General features: G+C 42.2%; 2 protein-coding genes across 7 annotated transcripts in view; one reads left to right on the plus strand and one right to left on the minus strand.

Annotated features, from left to right (window-relative positions):
* The window catches only part of fubp1 (far upstream element (FUSE) binding protein 1), a 43,413-nt gene extending 35,096 nt beyond the window's left edge, over positions 1-8,317 (minus strand). Inside the window, exons 1-2 of one of the 6 annotated variants that reach the window (XR_007263125.1) lie at positions 7,931-8,315; positions 2,847-2,937 (exon numbers count right to left, since the gene is read on the minus strand). Coding sequence is in view for 5 of the 6 variants with exons in the window: in XM_048602414.1 (XP_048458371.1) it covers positions 2,847-2,937; positions 7,931-8,167 (328 nt within the window). In the remaining variant the exon portion in view is untranslated. Of the gene's footprint in view, positions 1-2,846; positions 2,938-7,930 lie in introns of all 6 variants that reach the window. The other 5 variants (XM_048602414.1, XM_048602415.1, XM_048602416.1 and 2 more) reach the window with 5 other exon arrangements.
* dnajb4 (DnaJ heat shock protein family (Hsp40) member B4) overlaps positions 1-12,298 on the plus strand; it is an 84,636-nt gene that overhangs the window by 46,989 nt on the left and 25,349 nt on the right. The window lies entirely within an intron of this gene.

Below are 12,298 nucleotides of genomic sequence, written 5' to 3' on the forward strand. Positions count from 1 at the left end.
GGGGGGGGGGGGGGCAGAGAGGAGAGTGGAATGAAGACTGCAATCAGATCAACCTTGAGCTTATTGAATAGCAGAATAGAGTCAAAGAGCCGAATGTCCAAATGCTGGTCCGAAGTTCAACATTCTTAGCTCTGTAGGTCAATGAAAGTTTATGTAAAGGAGGAGCATGGCCCTGCTAAGAAAATATATTGGCAAAATTTCTCCTGCACGAAAATTGCTCAAACTAGAATAAAAGCCATTCAGATTCTTGTATTTCCGGATGATAAGGTACACTGTCAGACTAAGAGGAAATGAAGTTTAAACCACTTCCCATGCCAGAAGACTACAATATGAAATGATGTGACTGCATTAAATCACATAACACATACATGTCATTATGGCACCAATCCTTAAAAAATTAAGTACGTTTGGCGAAAATGTGGATGGTGACTTCATTATTTTTCAGACGTATTACCTGTCATTATCATAACACCAAATAAACCTCTTCTCATTTCCACCTCCTTCTAATTCAGGACTGTGCAAGATCCGTTTTTTATTATACACAAGGAAGCTGTTTTCGGCCTTCAAAAAGAAAAGGTAGCCCCTTCTCGTGCTTGCTCATGTTCAGATTTGCTGAACAATCATTTCAACACATTTGAAAAATGTTACAATTTTCAGATCAAGTTTCATGAAGATTCTGCCTGAGGCCAAAGTTGAAATGCTGCTTAGCAAAAAAAAATCTACAGTATTTTGCACCGTTCCTGAAACTGACCCTAAAAAAACTCTAGGGTGAAGAATGAACAAGAGCCATTATGACATAGAGGACCTTGAGAGTTCCATTTTGCGCTGTCCTCAAACTGACCCAAAATAATCTTTGGAAAAAACAATATTAAACAGGGGTTGTTGTCACATAACAAAAATGTAGATCTTTGAGAAGGCAGTTGCAGCAGAATCAACATCTCAACCTAAAACACTCAACAAAGAAAAGGTTGGCCATTGTTCAGCAATTTCCTAGCAACATTTTTGATTGAAAACATCAAACAGGTCAACATGAAGTTGCATTTCCACATACTTATGAAAAGTAAAATGCCCTCATCAGCATGTATCTATCATTTTGAAATGGTGCTGAGATATTCTGTTTCTCTCATTTTTATAAAACTCTTTCAATGAAACTACCAAAGAAATGCTGCACAGCAACGCCATAGTTCCTTGAGCAAATATAGCTCAGGCCATAACACAAGTACTTGTCCTGTCATACAATGAACTTGAAGTGTGATATTTTATCTATCCATTGTGCATCAATCTCATCTTTTATTAGAGTCCAGGTGTCTTTAAAGGCAAAGCTATTGCTCTAATATCATTTCATTATTTGTTTGAATAGATCAACTCCAAATGAAAGGGTGCTAAAATGGTAAAACAGATGTATCATCCATGGATTGTCAAAAATTAATCATGACACATCAGATTCGATTAGAGATAGAAGCAAAAATAGACTATTCAGCCATCAGGTTTGCTCCATCATTTAATGAGGTCACGGCTGATCTTGCCTTTTCTCCATAACCCTTGATACCCATACTGATTAAAAATTTGCATCTCAGCCTTGAATATACTTCACGACCCAGCCTCCACAGCCCTCTGCAGTAAAAAATTCCACAGATTCCCTACCCTCTGAGAAAGAAATTCCTCCTTGTGTATTAAATAGACAGCCCTTACTGAGAATGTCTCGCCCTAGATTCTCCCACAGGGGAAACAAACTCTGTATCTACCCTGGCAAGCCTAATGATGTTAAACATTTCAATAAAGTCACCTCACATATTTCTAAACTCCGAGTACAAGCCCAAGCTACTCAAAAACTCCTCATAAGAAAATTCATACATGTCCAGGACTAGTCCAGCAAACCTTTCAATATGATACTACCCTAACTTTCACGGTTAACCCCTTCCAAGAATCCTTTTTCCTCACGAGGAGATAATTTTGTTAAGTCTTGTGTCTGCCATTGTTCATGAACTTGTCTTTTCTGTTTAAGTCCTTTCACACACCATTCCAGCCATTCTACGCTCATCCTTTTGTGATTACGTTTATTTAAGTTTAGCACTGATATTTCCCTCCCAAGCATCTCATTCTCAAAATGAATGCTAAATTCTACCATGTTTTGATCAATGATCCCTAGCGGATCTCTTACTCTCAAGCTAATTTATTTAACCTGCCTCATTACACATTACCAGGTACAAAATAGCTTGACTCTTGGTTGAATCCACAAGACAGTCTCAGAAATTATGCCAAATACACATTATAGTTTCTGCCAAGGGACTACTTCTGCCAATTTGATTTTCCCAATCCACATGAAGATTGGAGTCACCCATGATTCATGTACTACCCTTTTTGCATGCCCTCAGGATCTCTTGATTCTTTCTGTCCAAGAGTACAGCTACTGTTACAGGGCCTATGGAATATCAAAAGTATCTTCTTCCCCTTGTTAGTTTTAAACCTCCACCCATATGGATTCTATATCTTCTGATCCAAGATAGTTCTTGCTATCGTACTTATTTCAATCAATACGAATAAAGTATGCCCACCTTCCTCTTCTCCCTGGCTAGTTTTTTGAAAATTCACATATCATGAAAATTTAGTTCCCAGCTTTGATCTCCTTGTAACCATGTCTCCCTGTTGGCTACAAAATCATATTCATTGACCAGTAACCAGTACTTGTGCCAGGAATTCATTTATTTTGCAACTGTACTCAAGTAAGGAGCAATTAATTTTGTCCTTTTTCCATCTTAAAAAAACAAATAGGATTAAAGATGTTTGCACACTAACATAAATGTACCCATGGCTTTATGCATAACAACTAACTTCTGAGAACTCACCTCCATCTTCCAGCGGCCTTTTCTGTCCGCCATATCCATAGTCTGATGTATTTATTGTTGTTCCTGTATCCCCACCAATTTTTGCTGCTATCTGCAGAAAAACACATAGGCAGAGTGGTATTTTTTACGTGCTAAGTACACAAAATCCTCTAGTCCCTACCTCACACCACAGTCCCATAGGTGCCAGAAACCATGCAGATGGAGAATGTGAAGTGTGAGCGTTCAAACATGGAAAGCAGGTATTCCAAAATATAACAATTCTTCGGTCTATTACTATGATACTGGTTCAGGAATATGCAATAAATGTGGATAGTGCCAGTGACACATTCATCCTATGAATAAAAAATCTCCAGCTGCAGAGAGGAGGAAACAAGGGGAAAGGAAAGAAATATACTATGGAGAAGGAGGAACTTATCTCTCTTATTTTTGATTTTCTTTTGATGATTATTTGTGTTCAAAGCTAAACAGGTTAATAATAGGCATTTCTCACTGCACAGTTTCAATTTCCAAAATCAGAAATTTCTGGACAAACTCAGCAAGTCTGATAGCATCTGTGGAGATAAAGTAGAGTTAACGTTTCCTGCTTTGAAGGGTCACTGGAGCCAACTAGCAATTTCCAACAACTTCTGATTTTGTTTCCAATTTCCTGCTCGCACAGTTCTTGGATTTTGTGTTTTAATTTCTGATGCTTGGTATCTGAGAGGGTTCTGTTTTTGAGGATGCCTGCAGATGATGAAATTCGCATTTACGGAGTATGTTTAAAAACGGATTAAAAATCGTGGACACTCAATTTTTGCCCACGGATATTGATTTTTGTTGTTGCTTATTTTTTGGCACAGATAACAAATTTGCAATTCGTGATTTTGCAGATAGAGAATTTACCTTATTATTCAAGACTATTGTTGGGAATATCCAAAGGCACTGTCAACTGCTTTAGGACTAAACAGTCCACTTTAATAAGGAAACAAGATACAAACCCATGTTCCAAAATTAATAATCTTTGCTTTTGGACCGGCTAACAAAATCTTATGAACCATAGTCTGAAGCTCCAACGGAGATTTATTGCAAACATTAACTCGGACATCCATAACAAATTTCCTTTGAAACAATTTTGAAGATATTTATACATCCATTTTCAGGACAAATATTTACTTTGTACTCAATAATTCTAATGCATCATTAAAAAAAATGTTCAGACTAGGACACATTCTATGATTTGAGGCTAAGTGGGTGCACAGAAAAGCTATTTCTTTAGAAGAGTCATACCAGACCTGAAATGTTAAGTCTACTACTCTTTCCACAGATGCTACTAGACTTGTTGAGTATCTCCAGCACGTTCGGTTTTTACTACAGAACTGTGGCTATTGCCAATAGACTAATGCAATCAGTGTTTTTCCTCAGAATCTACAGCTCTGAAAAACTTTTTCTAGTGACTTTTCTTGACACCTCAGTACCGTGTCACTAAACTGTACCAAAAAACACACACAGTATGGGTTACAATACTCAGTTTCTGCATTTCATCACCTAATGCCAGTAAATCACAAAAGCACATATCTATACTTGTCTTCCAAGCTGCCAATTTGCTCAAATTAAGCATTAAGTTTCAAACCAAGATATTTTCAAAGGATGGCATGGATTCTGGTAACTTCAATCCATCCGCAAAGTTAGTGCACTAAATTCAACTCTGATCCAAGTTTATTAAATTTACTCCCCAAGGGAAATTTTGCACTCAAGCATTGTTTTCATGTGAGAACATTTTGAAAACAAAAAAAGTCACACTAAAACAGCTGTCATTTCTTTTTTGTTTTACCAAATGCAGAAGCCTGCTGTATACATAGAAAGCTAAGGAGGATGAGAGAAGACCTATGAGATTCACCTGCATGGTGTCAGGCAATTTTAACATTCAAAAACAGAAAGAAATAACAAGTACTCAGTCAGCCTGGCTGTGTTTGTAGACAGAGAAACAGTCAACATTTCAGGCTTATGATTAGAAACCAAAAGGTATCTCTCTGCACAGATGTTGTCTGACCCACTGAACATTTTCAACATTTTGTTTTTAACTCAGGTTTCTGGCATTTAGAATTCTAACACATTCTCACTTTCTTTCTTTGACAGCTTATCGAAGTGGTTGCTAAAATACAGGGGATATACAGATGGTCAAGTAACTACATTAATTCAAGAAAATCAAAAATTCTCAGAACTAATTGAAGGTACTTACAAATTTTATTGTGGAGAAACTATTAAGATATCCAATTTGTGCACTGCAAGTACCTACCTGCGCCTATGTTGTTGATGTCAAAACATTTAGTCTCAGGTGTGACGGTGACAGACTAGCCAATCACTGAACAGTAAAGTGAGTTTAAACCCCTCTGAAAAAAGTACAAATCAAGTATAGCTGACTTTAAGTCAAGGGGGTTTCAATGTTGTCACAAACCTTTCAAGACTACTCCTGGTTGCTAAGGAGTAACAGATACCAAAGAAATTTCTAAAACGGCAATTAAGTTCATGAATCTCTCAGTTGTAAACATATCTTGGTTTTGAAGGATGCCATGCATTCGAGTCAAAAAGAGAATGCAGTACTGATATAGATTAGAGAACATGGCAAATTTTCAGGCCTTAGGGCCTTCACAGCTATAAACAGAGCCTTTACTTATGCAGTGAACATAATCAGGAATGCTCAAGAAGCTAGAAATGAAGAACATAAACATGTGGGTTGCTGGACTGGAGGAGGTCAGCGAGAAAGAGGGAGCATAGCCACAGAGGTATTTGAAAAGAGATTAGAATTTTAAAACAAAGGCGTGCTTAACCAGGAGCCGACACAGTATCAGCAAGCGCGTGGCTGATTGGTGAACAGGGCTTGATCAAGAGTCGGAATGTAGGCAAGAGAACAAGCGACTTCAAATTTGTGGAGAGCATCATTTGGTAGATTGGCCAAACATGCACAGGAACACATGCGTTTAACAAAGACATACATTAGGATTTCTGCAGATGGACAGAGTCAGGCAATATCAAATAGCTGGAATCAGAAAATTGTTTTGTGACAGTGTAGAGATGCGGGGGGGAAGTTCATCTCAGGATAAGAGTAACTAGGTGAAGGTGGCAGTTTACGGAGGATGCATGGGAGTGAGGGTGGGTGCTAGAGAGGGTGATAACTCAGTGAGTCAGACTTAAAAGATCACAAACTTCCTCTCTCCTCCAAAAAAAAACTATCTACAAAGAACCAGTTACAGAACTATCTAATATCTGGAAAGAAATGATAATTTGCAAGAAAAGAAGAAGGTAAAATGTTAAAAGTTGGCGTTCATGGTGGCAAATCTGAGGCAAAGGGAGGCAGTACTAAGAAGCAAATACCATTCACAATACTGGCTTCCATGGGAACCAGGTGGTCACAAATTCAGTGGGGGCAGGATTCATTGAGTAGCATGAGGGGCTTACGCAGAGGTTAAGCTCAGATATGGCATGAAGGGAGATAGGAAAGGATATAGAGAAAGATGCAGTTTCTATGCAACTTGGCAGCGAAACCTTGAGGCCCAGCAGGCTACAGGGAGCAAAACAATAGGCAATCATATACCTTAGCAATTTTCAGCTAAGTTGAAGACTAAAAGAGTGCATGACCTCCTATCACTTGGAGGAGACAAGAATGGTTATGAGCGTACATATGTAAATTGGGGAATTTTTTTCACGTACTGAACAGCTGCAAGAACGATGGGGCTGCTGTATTTCACATCTCAGCCCATTATGTCCTGGGTAGTTTCATTTGAAACATTTATATTTTTAAACATGATACTATGAAAGAATAAAAAGAAACAGATTTCCACTTACGGAGGACCATAGGAGGGGCAAAATAATATGAAAGCGTGTGCAATTTAGAACAAACTGCAAGAAAAAAAATGAATTGAGAGATGACAAAATTCAGTTCTGGCGTTAGTGGTTAAAACAGAACTGTTCGTATTTCCAAGATCAAGTAAGTGTGCTTTGTTAGGTCGGAGGTTAAAAACTAGCATACACCAGTTAGGACAAAGAGTTCAACTTTATAAACGCTTACTGTGTATGTAGGGATCACAGTTAGGACAAATAGAGGAGAGGGGTCTAACCTTGCTCATGTATCAACAATCTGATTTCTATTACACATCTCAGTTGAGTGGTAGTCAAGAAAAGGCATTTGTAATCAAGTGACACAGATTACAAAGACAAATCTGTGTCAGATTTCCAGATTTGTGTTCCCATGACTATAAAATGTTTAGCTTCACTGTTTGCATTAGGGTACCCTAAGCAGCATCAGCACTGGAAGGGTAAATAGCCTAACTGGAAAAAAATCACCTGCATTCAGCCCCTTTGAAACATCAAGACACTTGGAGATATGTGCTCTGATTTTTCTTCTTCACAATCCATCAACGGGCCTCAGCAACGTTTCCTGGTTGGAAATTTGATTGCAGCTCGTGAAATACAGGTAACATTTTTACTTTCTGATTTGGGGCGGGGGGAGGTGTGTAAAAAAAAAGTCGCTGGAGCCCGAGTTTCTTCAGAGGCGTGGGTGCGTTTTCTCCTTCAGTCAGTGCCATGAGGTGGAACATTAGGTTTCCCTGTATTCGAGCAGAGGCAGAGAAGGCCATTTTAACAAAGAGACTAGAGGGGGGAGGGGCAACATGTGCGATCCTGCTGAAAATATCCAGGTCGGAGAACATGAACATCAGATCTAAATCAGCCTGAAAATAAAACAAGAGAACTGGGGGTGGGAAGAAGAGGAAGGGCTCAACTTGGCAAAGAAGCCCGCCGGATGATCGGGGCCGGGGAGGGAAGATAATTAAACGGACCATCGCTTCTCGTGTGCCTCCCAATCACTCCGCTTTACAATCGATCGGTGCCAGGTGTTAAATAATCTACAATGAATGAGAGTTCACGGCATGGGACACTCCTCGTCGTTTGCTTGCCCGTCACCCCGATCGGGGATATTTCAGCCCGACCCATCAAGACACGGGCCTAGATACCCCCCACCCCCAAGCCAGGCCTGCCCGCCGGAGCTGAGGTAAACGACGACCGCGGCCTTTTCCCTCTACCGAGCCTCTCCATCTTAGCTCTCCCACCTGCCTCGCCCGCTGAAGGGCGTCGGCGAAAGCGTCGTTCTTGAAGCCGCCGGCACCTCCAGCCCCCGGCCCGCCGCCGCCGCCACCACCTGCTGCTGCTCCTCCTCCCCCGCCGCCACCACCGCCGCCGCCAGCTCCAGCGCCAGCACCGCTGCCTGCTCCTCCCGCTCCGCCGCCACCACTGCTAGCACCACCGGTTAACGCGCTGGGCGGCGCCACTGCTGAATATTCGGCCATCTTTTTGTGTGTTTTTTTTTGTCTTTATCTCTGTGTGGGGGAAACGAGGCCTCGGTACGGACCTGGGAGGAACTGCTTCAAAATGGCCGACACACTAAAGAAGGGAGGGCGGGGAAGCCGCGGACTAACTCTCGCGATAATTCCGACCTGGGCCAGGAACCAACGGCAAAAGGGAGCGGGGCACCTCGACGAAGTGGGCGGATTCGATACCGAACGTCATCACGTCCATGCGAATGGGGCGGGGGCTTGGTGTGTTGTGGGCGTGGTTTGTTTCTTTAAGGGTGGGTCTATATGGATATGGGCGTGGTTTCCCACGGTGTGGGCGGGATCCATGTTCAGTGGGCGGGGCTGGCTCACCGCTAGTCCCCAGTAAATATAAGAGCAGGCCATTCAGCCCCTCGAGCCTGTTCCACCATTCAATAAGATCATGGCTGATCTGTAGTCTAACTCCATATCCAATAATACCTTTACTTAACAAAAATGTATCTATCTCAGATTCAAAATTAACATCTGATCCACGTTCTGTACCCAGCCTCTCCACCGTCCCTCCATCTTAGCTCTCCCATTGCATCGTTATTGAAGCTGCAAGCACGTCCAGCCCTGCTGCCACCAACACCACCACCACCATCTCCAGGACCAGGACCGCTCCCTGCTTCTCCCAAAACTCTTTGTTATTTACATAAATGATCTGGATGTGAATGTACAAGGCATGATTAGTAAGTTTGCAGATGATACAAAATTAGGAGGTATCGTTGATAGTGAAGAAGGTTATCAAAAATTACAGAGGGATCTTGATCAGATGGAAAAGTGGGCTGAGGATTGGCAAATGCAACTCAATATATATGTGTGAGGGGTTGCACTTTGGAAAGTCAAACCAAGGTAGGACTTATACAGTAAATGGTAAGGTCCTGAGGAGTGTTATTGGAACAGAGGGACCGAGGACTACAAGTACATAGTTCATTGAAAGCGGTGTCACAGGTGGACAGGGTGGTGAAGAAGGCATTTAGCATGCTGGCCTTCTTTGGTCAAGGCATTGAGTATAGGAGTTGGGACGTTATGTTACAGTTGTATAAGTCGTTGGTGAGGCCGCACTTGGAGTATTGTGTACAGTTTTGGTCACTCTGTTATACGAAAGATACAGTTAAACTGAAAGTGTGCAAAGAAGATTTACGAGGATGTTGCCAGGACTAGCAGGCCTGAGTTATAGCGATACTTTGGTCAGGATAGGATTTTATTCCTTGGAACGTAGGAGAATGAGGAGTGACCTTATAGAGGTGTATAAAATCATGAGGGGCATAGACAGGATGAATGCATATAGTCTTTTTCCCAGGGATGGGGAATTGAAAACTAGAGTGCATAGGTTTAAGATGAGAGTGGAAAGATTTAAGACGGACCTGATGGGCAACTTCTTCACGCAGAAAGTGGTGCCTATATGGAATGGGTTGCCAGAGAAAGTGGTTGAGGCAGGTACAAAAGCAACATTTTTAAAAAATTGGATAGGTACATGAATGGGAAGGATTTAGAGGGATATGGACAAAATACAGGCAATTGGAACTAGCTGAGTGGGCACCATGGTCAGCATGGAACAACAGTTTGGGCTAAAGGGCCTGCTTCCATGCTGTAGTACTCTATGACTCTATAACACTACTGTTTGTGGAAGAGAGTTCCAAATCTCTTTGTGTGTGGAACTACTTCCTGAAAGATCTCTTGAAAGGTGTGGCCCTAATTCTCAGAATATACGCCCTCTAGAATCTCCAGACAGTGAACATACAAATGCCAGGCTATGACCATCACCAATAAGAGACAATCTAACCACTGTCCCTTGACATTCAATGGTGTTACCATCACTGAATACCCTACTAACAACATCCTGGGGTTGCCATTGACAAGAAACTCAACTGAACTCACCACATTAAATAAGTGACTACAAGAGCAGGCCAGAAGCTAGGAATACTGCGGCGAGTAACTCACCTCCTGACTCCTCAAAGCCTGTCCACCATCTACAAAGCACAAGTCAGGAGTGTGAGGGAATATTCCCCACTTGCCTGGATGACTGCAGCCCCAACAACACTCAAGAAACTTTACACCATCCAGGAAAAAGCAGCCCGTTTGATTGGCTGTTTGATGTAAACCTACATCCACAAGCATCCACTCCCTCCACCACCGACGCTCAGTAACAGCAGTATCTACAAGACGGACTGCAAAAATTCACCAAAGATCCTTAGACAGCATCTTCCAAACCCACGACCATCTCCATCTAGAAGTACAAGGGCAACGGATACATGGGAACACCACCACCTGCAAGTTCCCCTCCAAGTCACTCACCATCCTTACTTGGAAATATACTTCACTGTCACTGGGTCAAAATCCTGGAATTCCCTCCCTAATAGCCTTGTGAGTCAACCCACAGCAGGAGGACTGCAGCGGTTCAAGAAGGCAGCTCACCACCACCTTCTCAAGGGCAACTAGGGATGGGCAAGAAATGCTGGCCAGCCAGCGATGCCCACATCCCACAAATGAATAGAAAAAAAAACGTCTTTTCCTGTTAATAGCTTGAAGGCTTTGATCAGAACAGCCCTTAAACTTCTAAATTCGAAGGAAAACAGGCCAAATTTGTATAATCACTCCTCATAACTTAATCTCTGATGTCCATCTATCTTGAAAACCTACACTACACTCCCTCCAATATGTCCTTCCTAAAGTGTGGTGCCCAGATCTGGTCGGAGTACGCCGGTGGGGCTACATGTAATATGGGCTGTGAAAGGCAGGCTAGTTCAGGTAGTAGATGTAACAAGAAGGATGGCTTCAAATTTTTGCAGGGAAACTCTTGGTCCTTGTACTGACCGCAAGTTGCATTTATAAAGCACCTCTACTTCAGGACCACGCCCTCAGGAGGTTAACAAACAAATGTTTACAGGAAATAATAACAGAAATTGCTGCAGAAACTCAGCAAGTCTGGCAGGCCTCTGTGGAGAGAAAAAACAGAGTTAATGTCTTGACTTCAGTTCAGTCCAACTCGTCCATGCTGACCAGACATCCTAAATTAATGTAGTCCCATTTGCCAGCATTTGGCCCATATCCTTCTAAATCCTTCCCATCCATATACTCATCCCGATGCCTTTTAAATGTTGTAATTGTACCAGCCTCCACCACTTCCCCTGGCAGCTCATTCCATATACGCACCACCCTCTGTATGAAAAAGTTGCCCCTTAGGTCCCTTTTAAATATTTCCCCCCTCACCTTAAACCTACGCCCTCTAGTTCTGGACTCTCCCACCCTGGGGAAAAGATCTTGGCTATTCACCTATCTATGCCCCTCATGATTTTATAAACTTCTATATGGTCACCACTCAGCCTTCAACGTTCTACATAGCCCCAGCCTATTCAGTCTCTCCCTAAAGCTCAAATTCTCCAACCCTGACAACATGTTTGTAAATCTTTTCTGAACCCTTTCAAGTTTCACAACATCTTTCCTTTAGCAGGGAGACCAGAATTGCACGCAGTATTCCAAAAGTGGCCAAACCAATGTCCTGTACAGCTGCAACATGACCTGTAGTAGGGCTTTTATCAGTGCATCAACCCTGTTATAGTTGGACCACTATTGACTGAGAATATAATAGAATATAGAACAGATTATCCTTTATTGTCAAGTGTACTCTATTGTGGAAGTACAACGAAAAGCTTTTACAATGTCTGCCTCTTATGGCGCCATCTTAGGGACAAGCACCTAGGTACAAATCATGGATACAAAAGTGAAATAAAAAGTAGTTGCATTACTTTACAGAGATCAAAAAGTAAGTTAGAAACAAGACACTGTAAAAGGATTGACATTACAGTCAGGTAAATGTTTCAAAAAAACATTACATTGCAGCAACTCAAAGCAGGGCCTCCGCACGTGGTCCGCCCACCCATGTCAGACCCCAGTCCACCAACTGTCCACACTCTGATCTAAGCCTCCAGACCACTCCGTACCTGTTCCAAGGTACGTTCCAGGACGGCCTCCACTGTGCTGGTCACTGCCTGGGACTCACTGCCAGCGCTTTGTTCCAGGACTCACTGCCCGCACTCTGTTGCGGGACTCACTGCCCACTCTCTGCTCTGGGACTAACTGCCTGCGCTCTGCTCCGGGACT

Source organism: Rhincodon typus, chromosome 10, assembly GCF_021869965.1.
Source record: "Rhincodon typus isolate 14 chromosome 10, sRhiTyp1.1, whole genome shotgun sequence".
Taxonomy (NCBI): domain Eukaryota; kingdom Metazoa; phylum Chordata; class Chondrichthyes; order Orectolobiformes; family Rhincodontidae; genus Rhincodon; species Rhincodon typus.